The sequence below is a fragment of the Felis catus genome, chromosome A3, assembly GCF_018350175.1.
Source record: "Felis catus isolate Fca126 chromosome A3, F.catus_Fca126_mat1.0, whole genome shotgun sequence".
Taxonomy (NCBI): Eukaryota; Metazoa; Chordata; class Mammalia; order Carnivora; family Felidae; genus Felis; species Felis catus.
In genome coordinates this window covers 68,173,324-68,198,277 of record NC_058370.1, presented here as the reverse complement: position 1 = coordinate 68,198,277, position 24,954 = coordinate 68,173,324, and the positions used below count along the sequence as shown (strand labels likewise).

At 40.2% G+C, this 24,954-nt stretch overlaps 1 protein-coding gene across 4 annotated transcripts in view; it reads left to right on the top strand.

Moving 5' to 3' along the window:
- Window positions 1-24,954, top strand: part of FSHR (follicle stimulating hormone receptor) — a 175,333-nt gene that overhangs the window by 127,516 nt on the left and 22,863 nt on the right. For 3 of the 4 annotated variants that reach the window (XM_006930085.4, XM_019826174.3, NM_001048014.1), the window contains 4 exon segments: window positions 17,647-17,718; window positions 19,101-19,178; window positions 24,657-24,725; window positions 24,834-24,908. In XM_006930085.4, the coding sequence (XP_006930147.1) occupies window positions 17,647-17,718; window positions 19,101-19,178; window positions 24,657-24,725; window positions 24,834-24,908 (294 nt within the window). 4 annotated transcript variants of the gene reach the window in all.

Sequence of the window (24,954 nt, the reverse complement as noted above, 5' to 3'; positions counted from 1 at the left end):
GATTCTATCAGGGAAACAAAGCCCAGTTAGGCTTCCTTCTCCCATGCTTACTTGTGTCTGAGCAGCAGTCATAAATGGCCTCACAATCCAGCAGTCAGGTATAGGTGGATGGCAATGATTTCAGATATTCTTTGGGATGATGAACTACTTGCTTAAAGGCAAAGAAGAAATACAAAATGAATGAAGGAATCCAGAGGGAACCAGTAGGATTGAATAGTTGTTTATTTCCTGAAGCCAGGATAAATGTTTATCATCATCACAGCCACCAAAGCAGGAAATTACAAGGGGTTAGGGGTGAGTTTCTATTTGACTTGAGCATCCTAATTCACAAACACACACACACACACACACACACACACACACACACACACAAACACACACACAGGAATGTTGTTTTGAAATTTTCAGCATTGATTCCATTTCATGCTGATCATTTGATGGCACAGAATTCAAGACAACTAGAAATCAGTGTTCTTCATCACTGTCTTCATACTTCACTGAGAAACCTGAAGTGGTTAGGAAAAAAAACACCTCATGAATAAAGAAATGTACTTTAACTAGAAGAATATACATCAAAGGATTCATCTGGGTGCATTTTTAAAGTCAATATTGTATTTGCAGGCAATATTTCTTTTTTTACTGCTCTGCCTTCCTGGAGCTGACCTTTTGTGTATGAAAGATTATCTATTGATCTGTAAATAAGGTTTACACAATATTCTCCTGCCTTTTGCATCCTGTCAATGAAATTCTCAGGCAGCTGGATGTTGCTCTTTACTACTCAATAAACCCTAATTTCATCTGAGCAAACCCTTCGCACAGCTGAGTGGGACCCCTCCCCAATTGACAACCATCTTCTAGTCACATGCAGGCTTGTTAGACCCTCCTTAGGATGCCTATTAACAACACCCACACCATCTGCTTTCTCCAGCCAGGTAATTCCAGGAGAGCCTTCACTGGGACTCACCCTAGCTATCCCTCCCCCAAGTCTCCTCTCTATTCTGTATTCCTCCCTCATTTCATTTAGTAAGGGTAATGAAAGTAGCTTCTCTGATTATAAAAGTTGAACCATATGTTGGGCATCTCAAAGGACAGTGGCCAGGGACACAGGAAGCATCACACAGTAATGCAGAAGCACATAGATACCAGTGCCACCTGTCTAGACTCAGGTCTTGGCTCCTGCTCTCCTTAGTTATGTGACCTTAGGTAATGGCTTAACTTCTCTAGGTCCCAGTCTTACTTACTGTAAACCAGGAATAGCACTACCTGCACCTTTGCATTGCATTGCAAACAACAATGACTGACATTAAGAAAATCCTCAGTAAATGTTGGCATTTTTTGTTAAATTCTTGACCCTATCATTTACTAGCTAAGGGAAGTCCGTGTAAGAGACTTCATTCTCTTCACACCACAGTTCTCCCCTATGCTTAAAGAAAAGAAAGCAATACCTACCTTTTGAGATTTTTCAAAGGATTAATTTGATGACAATGATGATGACAACAGTGGTGATTGTGGATTTTTTTTCCCCGCCAAGTTTCCTAAAATTTTTGAAAGTCTTTTTAACTTTTCTTTTGGAAAGATCCACTGACCAGTATTCCAATGTGGAAATATATCATTTGTGTTTCTCAAAGGAGAAAGGCATCCTTCTTACTGAGGCTCTGACATATCCAGAAAGGCCGTTCCAAACAATCAAAACCATATTATCCTTCAGAGTTCTAATAGAGAGCTCCTGACACCTCCTTTTGATGTTTATTTTCAATACTTGCGGTCCAGAGTATTCCTTGCTGTCTTTATCAAAATTAATTCCAGTTCTTCACACCACCAGCTGGTTGAATAATGATTCCCATTTTTATCTTGATTTACAATTTAACCCTTTTTGCCATTCTTTATTGTATTTGAATCTCACAGCAATCCAAGAAGTTGGCCGCGTAGTAACAGCCCATGCATTGTGCAGCAGTAAGCTGGCCTTGCCTGTAGTCCCTGATTACAGGGCTCTTCTGACAGGAATGCACAATGTCCCTATGAATTGGATTACTCTTGCTGTTCAGCAACGTTTGGCTGTCTATTCTAATAGGAAAAAGACCATATGAGGGTTCATTTTTAGAAGTTATGGCAGCATGTACATAGTGGAAAGGATTGGTACCTCCCCTTTTCTTCTCCATAATTTTGGATGTGAATTGGCTAATAAATAAAAACTTATTCAATCATTCAACAATCATTTATTGAGGTCATATTATATTCTCAGCTTTGTAGTATTTGTTGGGTATACAAAGGATGCCAAGACAGTTAAAGCCTCTGCCTTTATGGAATTTATATTCTAGCTTAAGAGACAATGTTGGATAATGTTACATGGTGTTAGTGGTATAAAGAAAGATAAAAAAAAGCAGACCAAGTAGACAGTAATGTTTTAGAAAGGGCAGTTGAGAAAAGATGGAAAAGATAGCCTTTTTTGAGAGATACAGGAGACCTCTATGGACAGCTCTCACAGAATTCCATCTTTTCTGGAGAAAAGGCCTAGCATGCATTAATCCCTGGCAACAACACACCTGTAGGGCTGTGTGGTACTGGTCATAAAGCCCAATGCTTTGGGCCGGAGTAGTCAGAGGAAGCTTGATGGAGGTAGGAAGATCTTAGCTATAACTTAAGGGATAAATAAAATTTGGAAAGACAGGATAGGATAGATTGGGTTTGGCAAGATTAGAAAAAAGTAATTAAGGCAGGGGAGCTCAGGCCTAATACAGTAAGTAGTGAATAAGCTATATGGAATTTTGAGCAGCAACATGACAAGATGACAATGATTTGAACTGTAAATTGACCAGTAGCAGGGTACAGATGATACACACAATGGAGACCTACTAAGGAGCAACTGCTATAATCCTGGGGGTACAATAACAGTGGCACCTGGAGGAATGGGTTCAATTGGAGACATGTTTCCAAAAAAGGATCGTTGGCACATGATTTACCTCTAGGTCAGTCACCCAAGTGACTGCAGTGATTTTTTTTTTTTTGCCCCTTACCTTGAATAATCCCCAAAGGCTCCCTTCCCTCTAGTGCCTCTCCCTCAGCACCTCTCACACAGAACCATCCTGCAACGGGGCCCAATAGTCCTCTTACACAGAGGCTGGTGATTATTGAAAAGGAATTATTAGCCATCTCCCTGGCTGTCAGGGCTGTAAGAATCTAAGGATGTTGTCATGACTACAAAAATGTTTGGGCACAATGGAAATTATACAATTGCTTATTTTATCAGTTATCTGTCTAGCAGAGCCAACTTTGCCTGCTGTTGTCAATACTAGGAAAATATGATCAGACTTGCGTTCTGAAACACTGAGGTTCAGGATGAGATTTCAGCCTGAGCATGTCCACTCAAGGAGGGCAAGAACTTCCTTCTACCAAGGGCCTGATCATCAGGATGGTGATGTTTTCATATGCTCACCTCCTCTCCTCATTCCTCTAATTTGTTTACTATGTTTTTTCCTACAAGAAGCCCAAGTCTCATCCATCAGCAAGACAATTATTTGATCCATCAGTGTACCTCAATGTTCGGGTCTTGATGTTCTTCCTAGGGGTATTTCCATTTTTAAAACAGGAGCCTAGAAAAGGCAATGTGAAACCCAAGAACTGATAATGGTAAACTCCCAGGTATGGAAGGTTCAGGGAGGGAGAGATCAGTCCCACAGAATCAACTCCAATAGCACCTAGGTAACCATATTCCACCCACTTAAAGAGTCTCTGAATTATATTTTCATAGGATACACCTTCTCATGAGGTAGGTGTGTCCTCACCTCATTAATTTTGAAATAAGGCCCATCTATCATCACCAAAAGTCAGCTGTAAGGACAAGTCTAGCAAGGGTTCAGAGAGAAACAATTCTCAGATGAGTTGCGTGAAGCTCAGTCCTGATTTCTTCCTCAGTGCTAGCATCACCTCCAAATCCCCAAGACAGTGATGACCAATCCTTTTAGGTGGGCAGTGTGCTGCAGGGGCAGGCAGCACAATGACTGGGAGGAGGGTGACACTCGAGCGAACTCTAGTTACTACAAGATTCTATGCCACTCCAAGTTGGGACCAGGTCATCTTCATAGCTGTATCCCCAGCTCAGGGCACAAAAAAGAGCCCTTAGCTATGGATTTTTTCCTTTTGGAGGATGCTGGCTGTGCAGCTCCCACGCACCTGGTTCTCGCCTCCCTCTCACACTTGCTGCCCTCATTTAGCTCACCTTTCTCTTTAAGAATATGTGTTCTTAGGCTGTCAGCTAAGAACAAGCGCATGTTCTAGCAGAATAGATCCACTGCTCCCAAACTCTGGACATGTCCATCTGGGAAGTGGTCTTCCCCAGGTATGTGTGCAGAAGGAATGCAGCCCAGGGGATGCAACAGCCAGCCAGATCAGGCGGCTCAGGCTGGGGAACAATGAAGGGAGGGGAGAGACTATCACCCGATTCTATTGTCAGAAAATCCAGAGCAAGGGCTGTTTAATTCATCTCTGGGCCCCCCGCAGGACATAGTGTTTGCACACAGTTGGCCCATAATAACAAAGCAGGCCTGAGTTTGAACCTTTCTGTTTGTGTAGTGGAAGGGAAGCAGCTGCTGTTTTTAGAGGATTGTCTTGGGGCATTACAGAGTATGAACACTCAAGCGACAAATGTTCCAAGGAAGAATATTTTCATCTCCAGTAAACATTACAAAAATTTTCTTCTGTGGCTGAATCATGAGCTCACCCATAGTAAATGCCCTGCAAAAAGTGCTGAGGTCAAGAGACGACAAACTCCTCCGTCACCAGTTTGGGTTTCAAAGATAGCAGTGCTAGGAAGAGAGCAGGATGTTTAGGGGACTGTGGGGGAATAAATCAGGTGCCCCCCTAACAAAAGTCACACAGCAAGGTCTCTCTAGGCAAGGAACAAACCACAGGAGCCACATGGACGCAGATTCACTTGGCAAGACACCAATGAGAGCCACAGACCCAGGTTCCAGCCCTGGTCCTCCTGTGAGAAGTTGTAAGCAAGTAGCCCTCTGGGCCTCAAGTATGATAATGAGAAAAATAATGTTTGTCTCTCCTTCTGAAGGTTGTTGTAAAAAAGGAAAAGAACAGAAGATGAAACAGAGTTTGGGATTGCTTTTGAAGTTTAATGCAACAACAAATATAAGATCTGCTAACTATACAAGGCCATGCTGAATGATTTGGGGGTAGATAACAGGAATCATAATTTAGGAAGCACTTGCACTGGTATTGGTTGAAGAAGTCTTAGAAAAGCCTGTGAGATATTTTCTGATGGTTCCATTTCACAGGTGGCAAATTTAAGGTTCATAGAGGATGACTGAATTGCCGAACTCACAAAATGGGATTAAGAAATGATCCCGGGCCACAAGGAACAGGGAAACTGATAACTGATTGAGCATCTACTACACGGCAGACCCCAGACTAGGTATTTTGGTCACACAACTCATCTCATCTTCCAATCTTCAAAAAACAGAAGGCATATATTTTCCCCATTTACAAATGAGGATTTTGAAACTCAGAGATTGTGTACTCGATAGAATGGAAACAAGGAATGTCTGACTCCAAACCAATTTATCCCACTTTCTGGCACACCACAGCAGGTAAGGTATAGAGCATGGATGAAGCCAAAATGATGTACTCATGTTCTGAGCACAACACTAACACCTTATTAATGTTTGCCATTTGGAACTTGTGATCATCTACTCAGGCTAAGTCAAAGTGTACCTAAGAAATAGCTTTCTAAATAATTAATGCTAGAATTGAGTTGTGAGGAAGGGTGTGCAAACTGTTTAAAATATTAACTCTTTTGCGACTCCCCTATGTATTTTAAAAGTAACTGCTTATCACAAATTGGTAGTATGATTAAAGTTATTCTTACATTGGCATCCAAGAAGGTCCCAAAAGGTTGCCACTTGGCAATGCTCTGTTGGCAGTGAAACTAACCTAGAGAGATCTTTATGGTTTAAAAATCCTTATGTAGCCAATGTGCTATAATGGAAAGAACATCACAGGAAAGGCCCAGGGACCAGAGTTCCTGAGTTCAGATGCCGGTTTTTTTGCACTTTCTAGCAGACAAGTCAAGGAAACTGAGGCTTCCAGGTGTCAGTTATCTATAAAATGGAGCTTTTAATAGTATCTTTCTCCTGGAGTGTGGGCAGGACTAAAGGACTTCAATACAGTAAGGCCTTTATAATGCTGCCTAACACTTGTTAAGGTAATTGCTAAGTTTTAACTATGATTCTTTCTACTCTGAGTCTAGAAATTTGATTTTTTTTTTTTTTTTTTACTATCTGTGAGCACTGCCTCCCTTATCTGTAAGACAAGAATCATATTCATGTTCATCTCAGAAACTTACTGTAAGGTCAAACAAGATCATACAAAAAGCTTTGTCAATCATATGTGTTACACAAATGTAAGTCAAGATTCTTTTCCAGTCCTTCCTTTGTAAAATAGAAGACTGGGTCAGAATTGTGACCTGTGTAACCAGCCCTTAGGACTTCAGTTACTTCCCAAATAGCAATCGTCTGGTCTATTGCCACTTTAGCTAGCCTCTAGTTTGGTCCAAGTCAAACACTGGTCACTATATCCCCCAAGCAGGAGGAGAGTGCTATGAAATCTGCCGCATGGTCTTCTTCAGGTCCGTTTCTCAACCTAAGTGAAGCAGCAGGCAGTGCCCACACTTCCTCATGGTGGGGGGATGGGAAGGGCAATTTCACAATTGTCCGCAGAAATCCCTCTCCCAGCATCTCTAAACTGTTTTCCTGCCTAATTTGCAGGAGAGGTTAAGAATTATGTAACTAGAACATAGCATCGCTCATCCCTCGGTGTCTCAGGCAAAACGCATTTAAATATCCTACACTGAGATGTGCCCTAGCTAAGGATACAAAGGTATCCTACAGCATGCTCCAAATTCAAAGCACAAATAACATCAACAGTGAGGGCTGCATATTAGCTCATCACATATGTTAATTTTTTATATTCAGGCCCTTTTTCCTAATATTTACTTTCAGTTTAGTTCCCTTGATTCAGTTTGCCATTAGAGAACATGTTTTTTTTTTCTACCCAGACGTGATATATGTAGAGGTTAATTGTTGGGCTGAAAGCAAGAATCTTATCATGTACCTAACATATTCTATAGGTTTGCAGTGGCATTATTCAGGGTATCTTACCTTACCTCTCAAAGTGATAATCTAAAGAAGACTACCCTAAAAGGCCTGAAGATGAGAGTAGAAATTGAGCCAAAGTTCACTTGACACAGTGCACCCTCTCACCAAGGTGGTTCTGATTTTCTATACTATCAACTTTCTGATATCATGGGAGAGGAATGGAGGGTGCTAATAGAATACGCTGCCTAACAGACAGCTTGCCAACCATGTCCTAAAGAGTAACAGCATTTCCCAAGAATTAGTATAAATATTTTAGCTTCTATCAGGGTTTCCAAGGTTCAACAAGAAAACACCAAACTCAAGAGATAACTCTACAATGAAGGAGTCATCCAAAATGAACGTGTTTGGGGAAAGCCAGCACATTATTTCCTTCTCTTGGACATTTATAATGAATAATATGGTAAAGGCTCTCTGAGAATCCTTCAGGAAAGACACTGCTTACCCCTTATTAATCCAGCATTTCCCAAACTTCTTTGACCATTAGACCCTATCCTTTGTACAGGAATCATTTATATTTTCTGGAAATAGTTTGTCTAAAGAAATGCTCAAGGTTTCTAAGTTGAAAGGCATCTTAGAGGTCACAGAGTTCAACTCCCTCCTCCAATTCTACACCTAATTCTAATGTGTAGGTCCCCCCCCACTACAACATATCCAAGAAATTCTCAGACACCAGCCAGGTATCCTACAATTCAACTCTGACACCATCTACCTGGAGATAGCATCAGATCCCACAGATTAAGGGCTCAATCCTACAGGATTGTCCCCATTTCAGATGTCAATTTTAAGTCCAGATTGACACTTGTGCTTCTGACCCACCAGCTATAGATTGGCAGTTTCAATGATCCCTCCTTGGGTTCAGCTAACTTGCTAGGGTGGCTTATAGAACCTCAGCGAAACATTTTTCTTACTAGATTACCAGCTTATTATAAAGGGATATAACTCAGAAACAGCCATATAGAAGAGATGAATAGGGAAAGATGTGGGGAAAAGGTTCAGAGCTCCCATGCCCACCACTCTCCCCACATCTCCACATGTTCACCAACCCAAAAGTTCTGGACCAGGAAGGGGAACATAGATGAAATATTTATTACAAGTTAAAATATCACACTCCTCATGAAGAAACCTTTCCAGTCATTTAGTTGAACATATTTCCAGAGGTAAAGAACCAAGTGCTTAGCTATATAATCCATTCATTCCTCTGTGGGCATCTTTCATAATGAATGAGAATCAATCATTATGCTAAGCCAGGTAATGGTAATAGCACAAATTATATAGAGTCAGAAAGATGTGGATTCAGCCTCTAGCTCTGCTCTTCTTATGTGTGGCTTTGTGAAAGCTACTGGACCTCTATCAGCTGAGCCTCCTCCACCACTCTGATATGAGGATGGTAATGATACTTGTCTCCTAAGGTACAGAACAGGAATAAATAAAATAATCAATGTTAAGTGCTTGGTGTGGTGCCTGGTGCATAGGAAATGTTCAATAAATGTTAACCATTATTATTATTAATCCTATACCTACTTTCTAGAGCAACGCAGCACAAATCTATTACCATTTCCACCTGGCAGCCCTTCACAATTACAGGCTTCTCCTTCCAAGCAAAATGTCCTACGTATTGGGCAGTATGGTCTTGATTCCTCCTCCCATCAGCAAACAAACAAAAATGTATGAGTATACTTCCCAAATAACTTTATAAAATGGATATACATACAATTACAGTATTATTTTATACATTACAAGATATACACAAAAATATTTTAAAGCATGAAACAATGCTGAATAAATAATATGCTTTTACATTTACATCTTATCTCACTAGATAACATTTTATGTGGCACAAAAAGCCTATTTTTCTCTCATTAATTATAATAAAAATATTTTAGAGAAAACAATGTCATAGGATGTGCTTCATTATTTTTTAATCCTTAGTTTAACACTGGAAAAGCAACCCACAGGTCATATCATACCATATTTCAATGGCTGTCAAAGCTGAAGACAAAATATCATCACAATAAGTAAATCCAACAGAAGACAAGCCTATAGCTACACTCCCTGGGTCATCATACTCAGTGGTTCTATCCTTTACTTTTATGTAAATATGTTGATGAAATTGAGCTAGTAAGTTTTCTTCCCTAATTTCAATCCAATGTTCTTACAAACTACTTGGAAGATACTGCATTTTTGTATTTCCAGTGAATGTGTTCAAAACACAATGAAAAAACTCTAACCAGTTAGAAAGTTGTATTTCCTTACTTTTTAAAATGTGTAATACTAGAGTTTTCACTAATGATGACATGCATCACTTTCAGCAATAAATTAACTATTTCCATTTTTTCCAAATGGTCTCTACATAGCAGATTTCTTACAAATGCATTGCATCACCCTTCCCTTAAGAAGACAAACCAAATGTGCCTAATTTAAAAATATCTGCTCTGTAGCACTATTTCTGAGATTATTTATCACAGAAAGTATCAACCAATTTGGATCACTTATGTTTTTGTTATAAATGTCTAAGTCTTCAATTTTGTCACTCTTCACAGTAATTTTCCACGAGGTGACCAACAAACCTCTAGGTGATAATCAGGACCCAGAAACTACACAGAATCAGACAGGCAAGAATCTTGATTCAGGCAGGTTTATCAGCAATTGCTAAAGGAAATCAGAGAGAGGAAGTGGCAAGAATCTGGGAAATATAGCTATGGCTTCCAAGTATTGCAACAGAGTAAGGAGCCTTGGGCAGCAGCTAATAGACCAGCCCACTCTGGCACCATGGCAGCCCCATTGGGACAACATTGACCTGGATGTGGAAATGGCATCTTAGTACCCAAGAGAACTGGAAAAAAGTAAAACATGGTCCAGGTCCTAGGAGAACCTGGAAATCATGTAGGGTCTCGGGGCAACTGGAATACAAGGTTGCAGTAGGACCAATAAGAGTACCTGAACATGGATGGTGTTAAGGTTTCCTGTAAGGTACATTTTATTTTCTTGGGTACAAGATGAAGGATCTGAGACCTAGACACTTCATCTAACTCTCTTAAGGCCACACATCTTAAGAAGTGGTACAGGCAGAACTTGAACCCAGATCCTCTAGCCTCAGAGTTGACTAGTTTCAAAGCTTTGCTCTGTGCCCTAAGAATAGGACCAGAGCCTGATTAGTAAGCCAGGATATTAGATCAAAACAGAATATGCAGCCACATTAACAGGGCTGAGCTCTTTAAAATGCTTCCCTTGGGTTCATTAAACTCTCCCCCAACCACTATGCTCTTACCCACTCCTGACTGCTAAGGAGTCTGTTTTCTATGGGGGCTGAGGTGAGTTTAAGCTAAATAGGAGTTAAATGGTCCCAGTTTTGAAGTTATGAGGCTGGGGAGGCAGGAAACCAGGCTCTCCACTGTCTCATGTAGTTCCTTACACAAAGTCATTGTACAGAAAGAAAATGAGGCTCTGAAAAGGCAAGTGAAGTACTCAGTATCATCCAACTAGTAAGAGGATAGGCACTCAAATCCAGGGTCTTTAATCTTACGTACAAGGCCCTTTTCATTATACCAGAGCTTCTTACACACTGCCATTTAACTCCAAGATTGTGGGATTCTACACCTAACCAATCTTTATTTAGTGATTCAGAAAGTACATGTTAGCTTCTTTTATAGTGGTGTATGTCAAGATGCAAATTCCCAATCGCTAAGGATCTGCAGTTAATAGAAATCTCAGTATCAGTGAGCCCAAAGTAACAAGTCTTTTCATGTATTAATTAAGTGCAGTCTGTTCTCCTTCTTATCCATCATTGGATAAGTATCTTCTCCCAGAGTGGTCAGAAGGAAAAAGTTCATTTTATCTAGGAGACTAAAGAATTAAAAATGTAAAAAGCAAAAAAAAAAAAAAAAAAAAAAAAAAAAAGACTCAAATTAGGTGTGAACAAATTCTTTATCATTGGAAACCAATTAGGAGGTAGGAAAAGGAGTTCAGCATTAGCTTCTAGGAAATGTGCTTTGGCAAAAATTATAGACCCCTAACCTGGACATACAATCAGTAACATACCATTCCTAAATCAAAATCAAATTTGCCTGAAGTATTTCAATGAGCCATCCAGTGTCTGGCATGAACTCTGTTTTGGCCTCAGTTCACAATTACAAGAGCTGATTCACACAGTCTCAGAATTGACCATTCCCTTCCATGGTGGATTTGGGGTGGAATAGAGATAAAGAATTACATTCTTTGTTAGCATGTGTGATGAAGCGGATCTTTCCTTCCTGACTTTTCTCCATTCGTTGGGTTATGCAGTTGGGTCTCAACCAGCAACTGGTTTGTCCTGGTCACCACTATTAAGTCCAGTGTTATGCGATTGTGGAAACATGGGCCACCTCTGCTTAGAGAGTCCTTAAGTCTTATATCCTCTTTCAGCATCCAAAAGTGACTTCCAATCACTTACCCATCAAGTCTACACTTCCCTACCTAGTTGTAAAGGTTCTTGAGATGCTTCCTCCTCCTTCCCTTTCAGTTCCATCTTCCTCTGTTCTGTCACACCCTTCCTGTGGCCTATCCACATGTGTCCACTTCTCTCATTCAGGCCAATAAGCTCTATACTCAGAAATCTGGGTTTTTTTCTTTCCTATAAGAAGTCCTCCATGACTGTTCCAACCCAAATTGCTCTCCCCTTCTCTGAACTCTTAATACACTCAATAAATAATACACAGTTTAGAACTAGACCTGAGTATTTCATCTGTACTAGCCTGAACTGCTTAATTCAGCTGCAAGCTTTCTGGAACCAAGAGATGGTCTTTGGTGTCCACTCTTGGATGGAATGGAATGGAGGTTGTATGGAAGGAAGGCATATTTTCCAATGCAATAAAACGAAGAACACACACAATTTAAGAGTTAAAAACTCACCAGCACTCCTGGAGATTAATAAAAGCATAATTGATGTTTTCACCAATGAGCCTCAGAGCTGTGGGGTCACCTGTTCATAAAAGGCAAGTATAACACTTGCTTTGGCAGTATGTGTACTAAAAGGCAAGTATATTCTTACATGGCAGCACATAGTGGGAATGGTTTCCAGCAATAGAAGGACCTCATTAAGTTCACCCCAATGGAAGCAGTGCTCATTTTCATTACCTCAAGATGAAGGACAGTCAGGCATGAAAGGTGTTAACATCAGCTCAGAATGTGAAACTGGCTGTTGAGAAAGGAGAACTGTAAGCTTTTCTTTAGAAGATCTTTTTGCAGGACTTAAATTTGCTGACATTTTACCCTCAGGCCTTTACCTGTTTTTGAAGATAAACCACAGTTGAGTGAATCAAAATAATTTTGCAGCAAACAGTCATCTGACCAAAGCAAACCCATTGAGACAGAGCTTGTAGGTGATTACCCATTTCCAGCCTCCATCAGACATGAATTTATTGATCAAAGGAGAAAAATGAATTGAAAACTAAGTGTTCATCCGAACTCCATTTCCTGAGTTACTTGGGGTTATGGAGAGTCTTAGCTATAGAGTTATCACCAATAATCCATCTCACTAGATGGTCACTAGATCTTCTTAAGTGTCTTAAACTTAGCACTACTGGAATAATTTTAGCTATTTTGCTGTGTGTTTTCTATAAAAGCCAAAGATTTCCACGTGCATCTATAGACATTTACAGATATCCCTTAAGTATTGTGGCTTCAGAAGCTCATGCTATTGATAGCAAATAATGTACCATTCTCTTTTACAAGCATAAATCCTTCCCTCCTTCAATTTTATACAAGTAATACTAATTCATTAAGAGACAGAGCCAGGTTGCTATCCATATAATGTCAAGTCCATTAGGTGTAATGAACACAGGTAGTGAATGATTCCTTTTAGTGCTCATCTTTTGACAGCACATAGCACATTGCCTGGCCTGATAAACATCAAGCAAATTATATGTGCCAACACTGTTTTTGTTTTTCAGGAAAAACATGATTTCTGTGCTCAGGTCATTCACAATCTGGTTGAAGAGATGGATATTGAATAAATAAAATATATAGTTTAGAATTTTGAAGGGTGTGAAAAAGAAAAAGTTCTAAACAAGACATGATTATACCAGGAATAAATCAGGGGCCTTAATTTAAATCAGCAATCAGAGAGCTCTTCACCAAGAAAATGACATTTGTAACTGAGCCCTGAGGGATAAGTTGAGGTGGGCCAAGAAAGGAGCAGGTGGTCAGCCTTCCATATAGAGCATGGGCAAATGCCTGGGAACAGGGAATAATTTAGTGTATCCGAGGAACTGGGTGAAAGCTACTGGTGTTGAAGTGTATTGGAAGGATGGCACGAGATAAGGTCCAAGAGTAGGCAGTAAGAAGTATCAAGTCTATAATGGAAAAGAACAAAAGAAAAGCAGAGGATGATAGCCATCTAATTTACATTTTTTAAAAGAATTCTCTGGATGCTGTATGGAGAATGGGTTCGAAAAAGACAAGATTACCTATATGGGAAATCTATGGCAGAGACCTAGAGGAAAGAAAATGGTGGCTTGTTCTAGAATGGTATCAGTAGTGTTGGAAGTAATTGCATGGAATCAAGAAATCTCTTGGAAATGAAATCTAAGAGGACTTGGAGATGTATTGATGTTGGGCAGAGAAGAAGCCAAGTTTAATGGTCACATGTGTAACCAACAAATGATAGATGGTAGTGCTATTTATGAGGAAGTATTGAGAACAGTTTGGCAGAGGTGATGAGGGAAAAAAATTAGTTTTCTATGCCAATGAGACATTCTGAAGAATATATAAAGTAAACTTTAATTAGAGACAGACTATAGCAGTCAGAAGTCAAGTATGAATCTGAGTTGTCACCATATTGATAGTACTTAAATCCATGGTAAATGAGATATTCCCAGCAAGATGATAGAGAAAAAAGGAAAAGGCTCAGAATAAAGCTGGAGGAGGGGATGTCAAAAATAAAATAAAATGAATTAAGAGGAAGAACAACAGATGAGTGCAAAATGACAAAAGCTAACAGGAAAGGAATATTGACAAAGAGTACTGAATTCTCCTGAAAAAGGTTTTTAAAAATGAGAATTTAAATTGCTCATTAGATTTATTAGTTATGGATTGGTGCGTTTGATGAATGACAAAGTAATTTTGGTGGAGAGATGCATCATGAAAAATCTTGGAGCAGGTGGAAAAGGAACAGCATACAAGAAAATAAAGACAACAGATGCAGACAACTCTTTCTAGAAATTTTACAGTAGAAGAAGGAAGAGAAACAGGGCTAGGGTGCAAGGAGAGACAGATTTGGAGTAAAAGGAAATAGCAACCATCAGGGAATCTATGTAAATGTGAGATTCAGTGTAAGCTGGTATTTGTCTTAGCCTAGGTTCTCTAAAACACGTCTGAGGAAGAACTTATATGCAAGTAATTTATTTTTATACCTAAACCCAAGGAAAGAGATTGGATGACTAAGGACAACAAAAGAAAGAAGGAAAACCAACTTAGGAATGTATTATCAGCTCATCACCACCAGAAAATTGGGGTTCAGTCATGTTAGAGTCCCTCCTAAGTGTCATTTAGAATATATTCAGAATTCTTCACCCAAATAATAGAAGACAGGTGTTCAACACTAGTCAAAAGTTGCCCTATGGGGTACCAACTCCCTTGCACTTCCCAATTTGCACACGTCTCTGAATGGTAGAACAGATCCCTTTAGGTGTCCCACTCAGAGGTGGCAAAGAAGCCCAGGGCAGAAAATGAGACAATCAGTATAGCTGCAACCAATATCTGTCAAGTTAAGTCTGTATGTAGTTAGTTGCTATGGTAACAGCTAGAGTAAAAGATGGACCGAGAGAATGAAGCAGAGTATAGAGGTGTCTGATAGAATGTCTACCTTGATATTCACACACTCCACATCCTTTCCAGTCTCAAGAGATGAGATGGGTTGTGTCTAGTTCATGACAGAGTTGGCCCATAGGTTCTACCAATTCTTGGCCTGCAGTCTTCCCTGGCTCTGTTTCAGATTAATTACTCCAGGTAGCAATGATGGCAGACAAGTTAAGTGAATAAGAATTTTTATATATTCCCAGTGACAGATTCAAGAAATGTTTTAGAAACATCAGCCAATTAACTCAATATTTTATAAGCACATACTACATTCCAAATCTGCACACAGTTGTATAGACTGTCAGAGGATATTAAATATGGTCCTTACTTTGATATCTCATTAAGGGCATACATCATAGATACATGAGAAGAGATCTAAAAATGGTAGATGGCCGGATATGATTAAATTAAAGTGTGGAATAGGGCTGTGTCAAGCTAGTAGATACTTACTTGTGGCAATGTTTCTGTTAGAATGAGTAGAATCTCAGATTGTGGAAAGCAACTATGAAAGCCATTTGTTTTTGTAGAAACATCAAGCTCTCAATGTTGGCAGAAACTCTCTCCGAGTGGTCAAACTAGAGGTGATTTTTACTTTCTTCTCTATATGTTACCATATTTTCCATAATTCCCACACTCAACATTTATTACTTTTATAGTCTAAGAATTTTTTTTTAACATAACCAAAGGATGTGGGACAACTAGAACTCTCATACACTGCTGATGGCAACACATAATGGTAATCACTTTGGAAAACAGTTCAGCAGATTCTAATAAAGTTAAACATACACTTACCATGCAACTCAGCAATTCTACTCCTAGGTATTTATCCAGGATAAAGAAAAATGTTCTTTCTCTCGCTCTCTTTCACATGAAATGCGTACATGCCTACACACAAACACCACCACCACCACCAATGTTTAAAGCAGCTTTTTAATTATCACAAAAACTGGAAACAATCTGTATGTCCTTCAACTTATAAACGGATAAACTGTGATACACCCTTACAATGGAATACTACTCAGCAATAAAAAACAATGAACTATTGATAAATACAACATGATGGAAGAATATCAAATACATTATACTGGATGAAAGAAGCCAGATTCAAAAAGTTGCATAATATATAATTGCACTCATATAACATTTTGGAAGAGGCAAAATCATAGGAACAGAAACTGATCAAAACAAAGGAGTACCCATCAAGGGCTGTTGAAATAATCAGCAGAACTGACCAAGATGGAGCCTCCATCTATCAATAAGAATGAAGAGGGAACAAAACACCTGAGAACCATTAGAGAACCCATAGCAGAATTCACTGACTCTCCGAGTTTAGAAGCAAAGAACAAGATACCAAAGTCTACTCTAGCATCATAAACCCAAAAGGACACATGATCCTTCACGATGACTGTACCAGTGAAGATTCTTTACATTGCAAATGACCAAGACCAACTCTGGTTGGTCAGCCAAACATACAAAAGAAAAATGGTAGTGAGGAGGTATTAGAAGGATTCAGAGCAACTCACAAGAAAGAAGGAAATGCTGAACAAGAAGGTGTCAAACAACTCTCATGTGTCACTTCAAAACATTTACCACTGCTGTGGCAGCCATTCCACTCACATTCAACCAGCTTAATGAAGATGCAAATGGACTGCACCTAGCTTAGCCTTGTATACCTCTCATTTCCTGTCCTAGGTCTTCTGTCCTGGCAGGAACCCACTAGACACTAGGGCATGAAAGTCAGAGGTGGGGAGTTAACACCATGGAGACACATCTGACCAAAACGAAATAATAGTCCATAAATAAATGCTTACCCTTCTCCCCAGTTCAGAGCAACAGCTCTCAGATCCATTTTGAAAATCTCCTAAATCAAGTCCTTGGCATAAAGGACCAGTAACCAGTAGCGGTGGCCAACTCAACAACTTATCTTTGTATTGATTATCTTTCTTCCCTGTTTCATTACTGCTGCCACAAACTCTTTGAGCTCATTATCAAATATACTACCTATAGCCCAGGCTTCTCAAGACTTGCTTCCTGGGGAACCCAGGCTAACACAAGCAGGCCTTGGGAAGGATCCTTTATAGTTCTGGACATTTCAGCTACAGAAATTTATGGTTTATCTCTTAAGGGTGATGGCACCAGCGGACTCAGCTCTCATCAACTTCCAAACACTTCCCAGGAGACAGTCTGATTGACACAGTTTAGGTTACATGCATACTCCATCAAAGGGCACAGAACCTCATGTTCTAATCTCAACAGAATTATTTGGACTGGGGTCAGCTCTCCAAAGAATATGCGAAGGTGGGAAACAAAGGGTGATTTAGGAACATTTTGTTATCTAGTTACAAGTTGCTTTTTGATCATGCTAACTTATCTTAAAAAAAAAAAAAAAAGAGCATTGTGCATGTGGCATACCAGCCCCTTTCTGCTTTAAGTATAAGTTTATTTTCTCCAAGGAATCAATACCTTGCTAGACCTTGGTCACAGCCTTAAAATAGAAAAGGTAAGCCTGAGTCAAGAATATTATGGGATTTTCTGGTAGGTTTTTCTCATAGCTCAAAATCGTTATTTTGAATTTGGAAAGCTCATACCTCAGCAATTGTTAAGATAGCCATGTTCACTTTTTTCTCACTCTTATTTTGTCTCTCTCTAGGTTAATATCCAACACAGGTATTAAGCACTTTCCAGCTGTTCACAAGATTCAATCTCTCCAAAAGGTTCTACTGTAAGTTTTTCCTTGAGTATTTACCTAATCAATAGATGCTTGCCCAACAGCCACTGGGCCTGTAATATGTATTGTTTAGCCTATATCCTCCAAATATGTCACTCTGGGTAAGCAGAGGTAGTAAGGCCAAGAGCAAGCAACCTTGGTTTTACCTGAAAGCCAGCTAAGCTCAGTGTGGAGACAGAAGTCTCCTCAATAAGACTGTTATCAACACAACCAGTTTGTAGCAAATCAAGTAGTCTCTCCTTTCTTCACTATTTAGTGATTTACATGCCCTTCCCGCTACAGCTACCCCACCACCCCAGTCTTCTCCCACCCTCACCTCTTCCCTCCAGAAATCTACTATACTAGGCATAAAGAAACCACTTGACAAACAAATTCACACTGTCAGCAAGATAAGCTATTTGCCTTTTCCCAAGACATCTGAAATTTTTTTTAATTTTTTTTAACCTTTATTTATTTTTGAGACAGAGAGAGACAGAGCGTGAATGGGGGAGGGTCAGAGAGAGGGAGACACAAAATCTGAAATAGGCTCCAGCCTCTGAGCTGTCAGCACAGAGCCTGACGTGGGGCTCGAACTGACCGACTGCGAGATCACGACCTGAGCCGAAGTCAGACGCTCAACCGACTGAGCCACCCAGGCGCCCCAAGACATCTGAATTTTTAAAGAACAGGGGAAAAAAGTGTATAGTGCCAAGTGTATTTTCAATAGTGAAATTGTAAGAATCTGGAAATGGTAGGGAAGCGGTATAAGGAGCTAAGAACAAAGGGAAAAAGGGAGAGAAAAAGAAAATCTTAACATTTCTCAAAATTGTTCTAAGCAGTTTACCACTTCTGTATACAGTTTGTTAAATCTGACCCAACAGTCAAGCTTGATGGGAGGATGAGGGACACAAACCAAAAAATGAGACTTTCCCCACCCCTTCATTCAGGAAGAGAAAAATCAATGCTACAATTTTTCCTGTGACCCAGGTAGAAAAGGAGGTCAAGTGGCTGTGAGAGGGGAATTGAGACGGGAGGAAGATGAAGTCTCAACTATAGGGAATGGAGAAGTTTGGTCTGGAGGTGAAAGGTAGCTTTGGCATACTGAGCAGTCAAGGATAATAAAGGAGTCTCCTAGAACTTTAACACAGTGAAATTAGCTAAGGAAATGTTCAGAGACAAGAGACTGCATGTCTGCAATTTCACTTTTAAGAACGGATATACTGAAGATAAATTAGAGGTCATTTATTTCCCTAACTTTGAACTCATCATCTTTCCAAACAGTAACTGTTCAAACATTGCCTCAGCTAAAGACCACATCATGCCAATGAAATTAAATGCTGGAAGGTTACTTGAGTGGAGCTGGCATAAATACCTAATGTACCTGTTCTTTCTTCTAGAGACATTCAAGATAATATAAACATCCACACAGTCGAAAGAAATTCTTTCATGGGGCTGAGTTTTGAAAGTATGATTTTGTAAGTAAAGAAAAAAAACTCCAATGGAGTAACATTTGGTTTTTCATTTAATCATCTTTTTCTTAACAGGATGCTCCTTTTGTGTTTAGGTAACTTTGGCATTTCACCATTTAAATTTCTGTCTGGTTCAGTATTTTTCTCTCATTTCCATCTTTGCATTTCAGAATCACAACATGGAGTCATGTTAATAATTTATGATTCTGTGGTGCGATTCAAGTATTTAAAATTGCTCTGTGAGTGATGGTCTCCTGTGATGCAACATCTGTTCTGAAGGACAGAAGAACTCATGCATCAATAAAGCTAGTTATTGCCTGGCAAGGCTTTTGTTGCCCAGAGAAAAAGATCAAGAAGGAGGCTGAATTCAAAAGATATTCTCTCATAACCATGCCAAGCAGCTCCTATTCAACCCCATGCTGGGCATAAGATGACTTCTCACTTTCTTGGAACAATCACGTTTTTTTAATGAGCCTGAGTTACTCCCTCTGACTTTTGGGAATGTTTTTAAATGCACTCTGTGCCATTGATGGACTACTTTGGAATCTTCTCTATTAGGAGCCAGTGTGACAGTTTACCCACTCCCCAAAATGGCCAAGAAATAGAGTGCTAGAGCCTACCCAAGAGTTTGTGGGACCCCTGAAAGTTAGGTTAACAGAATGGCATTTGGGAAACTGGTAATTGCCATTCCATCTGTAAAGAAAGCATTTTATCCTTCCATTTCACAAATTGTCGCACTTCTAAAAAATATAGTAATGTGTGTGTCTGTTTGTCTTTAAAATATGTCATTCTGTACAAAAGGTAAGTTCCAGCCAAGAAAGAATTTTAGTCATTTTCAAAGCAGCAACATGATTCAGTGACTACTCAGCAATACAAAAAAGGAAAGGGGGAAGAAACAGAGATGAGGAAATATTGAAGATTAAAGCTAAGCACAGCATTTGATGTAAATTAATTACAAAGAACAACAGAAAGGTTTCAAAGAGACTAGTGGAGGAATTGCAAGTGTGAAGGAAAAAATAAAATCAAAGGCATGTATTCAGAGCATATGTTATTACAACAAAAATTTTTAGTGAGTCCTACCTAAGCCTTGCTTTTAATACACTGATGATATTCAGAATTTATGTACACATGTATTGGAATGAGTTGATGGGGTGTGGGAAATATGAGTGAAGGAGAGAGCAAAATATATGAATTAAAATATAAACAGAACTAAAAGTGTGCAAAATAAAAGCAACTATTCTAAGACTGAAGAAGGATTAATTTATTCTGACTGGCGTGTGATGTGAGGGTTGAAGGAACAGTTTAATGAGGGAAAGGTGGCTGAGAAAGGAAGTTGCGTCTAAGATAGGCTTTAACAATAAGTGGGATGTAGCCAGGCAAAGAGCAAACAGAAGAAACAGAATCATCAAGGATATGAAGATTAAAAAAAAAAAAAAAAAAAAAAGGAATACGGGAGATAGAAGGAAAGGGGAAAATAGCAAGCACCTTAGCAACATCAGCCTGGCGGGTTAGAGCACAAACAACAGTGAATGGACTGCCGTGCTACATGTGGAAGGAGACTAGTGATAAAGGTCATCAGTTGTCCCTGGGTATCTGTGCTTCTTTAAAACTTGCCTTGGGGCGCCTGGGTGGCTCAGTCGGTTAAGCGGCCGACTTCAGCTCAGGTCATGAGCTTGCGGTCTGTGAGTTCGAGCCCCGCGTCGGGTTCTGTGCTGACAGCTTGGAGCCTGGAGCCTGTTTCTGATTCTGTGTCTCCCTCTCTCTCTGACCCTCCCCTGTTCATGCTCTGTCTCAAAAATGAATAAACCTTAAAAAAAAATTTTTTTTTAAATAATAAAAAAATAAAACTTGCCTTAACACAGGTGTCATTTTTAAATCTAGTAATTCAAAGTCACTTAATATTATCATGTGGCAAGTCTATTAACAGAATATTTTATAAAAATGTATCATCAAGTGCGAGTGTGCTGATATTTCCACTGTTTTCTACTTTGGCAAGCCATTATTTTTGTCCAGAACACAAGACAGAAGAGCATACTCTCCCAAAGAGGAGAGCTTTCTTGAGAGTCAATACTTCTCAGACATATCTCTAAAGGATAAATTCATTTTTGTGAGAACAAAGTCTTTTCTTGACCTCAGATGGTCCTTACCCATAGATAATAGAATCAGAAAATTCATACTCAACACAGATTAACACTCCAGTTTTTCTTAATTTGGGTGCTACCTCTGGATGCAGGGCTACTTTCTCCCCCTATGAATATTCAGAAAAGGAAGCAAGGTAAAATGGCATGGAGGACTGATAACATTTTCTATGCACTGGCATTTTTCAAAATACTGACACCCTGTTCTAAAAATACCTTTATTGTACATATACAACATACATATAAATATTACACACACACATTTTTTTCAAACAACCCTGTAATAAAGGATTATCAAATACTTGGCTAGTGACTCCGAGGAAAATGAGTGATTAAATGTCCACCATGTTGAGGCCTCTGAGCCCCTTCCCACCCCTACCCTGCAACCAGAGGGTCCGAATGAAAACACCTAGCCATGGCCAATTAGCAGAATGGCCTCAGATTCGGGGAAAAATTAAATGAGGCTACAGGTCTATCAGCTCCCACACATCCCAGCCATAGAAAAGGCTCACTCCATGTGCATTTCCTCTCTTCCTCAACCGGTTTCTATCTCTCTTGCCTACCCCAGGGAGCTTTAATAGGCCAGGTCACCCCCAGCACCTTCACTCTTCAGGCTGAGGGCAATTTCTGCTTCTGGAGCTCCTGAGCCTCTACCAAAGCCACCTATGTGTAAAAATTCGAGAAAACCATGATCCAGTTATTCATTAGTCAATACGGTGCCCAGATTGCCCTTGTCGTCATCATCATCAGGCTTTAAAACGACCATTGTCTCTCTTAAGAGGCTAAGAGTTATACTTACTAAGTGTCAGCTTCTCATTGTTAGTGGCTGAGTGCTACCACCTCATGTAAATCCCAGGGCAGAGGTTCTGGGCATCACTTGGTTTCTGTGTAAAGATCCATTGTTGACATCAAAAAATTCTACCCTCTCCCCATATGATGGTATTCATTGATTAAGAAAAGTCCAGGGGCGCCTGGGTGGCGTAGTCGGTTAAGCGTCCAACTTCAGCCAGGTCACGATCTCGCGGTCCGTGAGTTCGAGCCCCGCGTCAGGCTCTGGGCTGATGGGTCGGAGCCCGGAGCCTGTTTCCGATTCTGTGTCTCCCTCTCTCTCTGCCCCTCCCCCGTTCATGCTCTGTCTCTCTCTCTGTCCCAAAAATAAATAAAAAAAAGTTGAAAAAAAAAAGAAAAGTCCATAAAGACAAAGGGTTACTTCAAATACAGTAATTCTTCTAAATTAGCCTCTATGATATGTAATCATAACATCTATTTGCAGGAAATATATGTACAGAAAATACTATCTTGTGTTCAGAAACATAGTTGGAGCCCATCTGGATTTACATACCCCTTGTGTTAGATGAAGGGTCAGCCAAACCTGGACCATAAATTAGTACAAGTTTTTAGAAGTGAACATTTTGATTGCAGGGAACATTACCATTGAAAGTAAGTTAAGTAAAATGGTATCCTGCGAAAGAGAAGAGAAGACAAGAGAAGACAAGACAGACAAAAGACAGGCAAGAGAAGGCAGGCAAGAGAAGGCAGGCAAGAGAAGGCAGGCAAGAGAAGGCAGGCAAGAGAAGGCAGGCAAGAGAAGGCAGGCAAGAGAAGGCAGGCAAGAAAAGACAGGCAAGAAAAGACAGGCAAGAAAAGACAGGCAAGAAAAGACAGGCAAGAAAGAAAGAGAAAGAAAGAGAGAGAGAAAGAGAGAGAGAAAGGGAGGGAGGGGGAGAGGGGGTGAGAGAAAGGGGGAGGGGGAGAGGGGGTGAGAGAAAGGGGGAGGGGGAGAGATGGGGAGAGGGAGAGGTGGGGAGGGGGGAGAGAGAGAGAGAAAGGGGGAGAGAGAGAGAGAAAGCACGAAATCCACTCTTTTCAATAGACCGCTATTACAAAAAAATTTTTACTCTGTTGTTACATTTTAAATTTAGTGGAAACATTTGTGATATTGCTTTATAAGTGCCTGTATAAAGCATCTATGTAATATCCTCCATTTTGCCTCTTGGCCCACAAAACCTAAAATGTACTGCCTGGCCCTTTACAGAAGAAGTTCGCTAATCTCCTGTGTTTGATCCAAAATCCCAGGGACCTACATCCCACAGGTTAGGGGCAGCTGCTCCAGCAATTCACTACCTGGGAACAGGTTGGCAAAGCAGTCAGGAGGCTGGAGAGCTGGGGTGTAGGCAGGTAGTGGCAAGGTTAGTGGGGTGTGGGGGTGTATAGCCACTTCTTGGCCATCAGAACTCACCAATTGGTGCTTATGTTTTAAGAAGATTTATCTGGTTCCTGTCTAGTTTTTTTTGTTTTTTTTTTTTTTTTTTTTTAGGTATACTGGTTGTCAGGAAAAAGGAAAAAAACATGCTGTTGCTGTCCTGTGATTTTAAGTGTTTCTAGTTACCCATTGCAGGCCAGGAAATAGAGTCCTGAACATGCAGGAGCCTCTCTGGCTCGGTTTTTCAAACACTGTAAACCCACTGAGCCTGACAGGAAAAAGAACCTGACAGCAAATCAAGAGCAGGCGGTCAAAGGCTCCTCAGGCTAAGCTCTCCCAACCTCGATTTTGTTTTGTTTTCAGATCCATCCAGGAGCACAGCAGTGCTGTGTTGTCAGCCCAAGGTGTCCTTGGGCTCCCCTATCCAGACAGACCTGCTCACCGTCCTCTGCACACTCAGGATGACTGTTCCACATCCAGCCCCCATCAACCTCAAAGCCCCCTCCTGCTCCCACTCACAGTACTGTGCCCTGCCGCAGCCCAGTCTCTGTAATTGATTTCTCTTCCTTTCTGGCTTAACCCAGAGCCACCTCCACAAGCCTTCAATAACCAGGTCCCTATGGGTCACAGGAGATGTTCAGGTTGTCTGACAGCTTAATTAGATCACTTTTTGATGACAGCCAGGCCTGCTGTTATGGATGAGCATGGGTGAGAGACATAAGATCTTAGAGAAAGGGGATACAAAATGTTCCTTGTCTTATAAACACGTGTCCAATAATGTTATGATTTCAGTTCTACAGGATGGCAGAGATCTTTGTCTTATCCCCCCATGGCATGGTCTCTGCCCACTAATAATGTGTGCAAAGACCTTACAGGATCCAGGTGCTAGGCCTAAGTGTGCCTTTTCAACATTTTTTTTCTGAATAAGTAATACATGCTAATTATACAAATTTCAAACATCACATAGGTTATATAGTGATAAATCAGCCTCCCTCCCACTCCTGTCCCTGAGCTTTAAGGGTGGCATTTTATTTATGCCAATAACCTGCAATGTCTGACCTTGCCCCAGTGCTTCCAATTATGAAACCCCCTGTATTGTTTGCATCTAACATTATTGGTTTTTTAATGGGCCTCTTATTTCAGATGGCTGAATAAGAATGGCATTCAAGAAATACACAACTGTGCATTCAATGGAACCCAACTAGATGAGCTGTAAGTAGCCCTGACTATCCTTCCAGGCCATTTAGAGGGAAATGGCTCTTACAACAGTGATATTTATGGGGCTTCGTGTTTCCCTTCTTTCCTCATCTCCATCCCCAGGAATCTAAGTGATAACATTAATTTGGAAGAATTGCCTAATGATGTTTTCCAGGGAGCCTCTGGACCAGTCATTCTGTAAGTAGCTTCTCCTGTTTCCATGTGCTACATATCAACATGTATA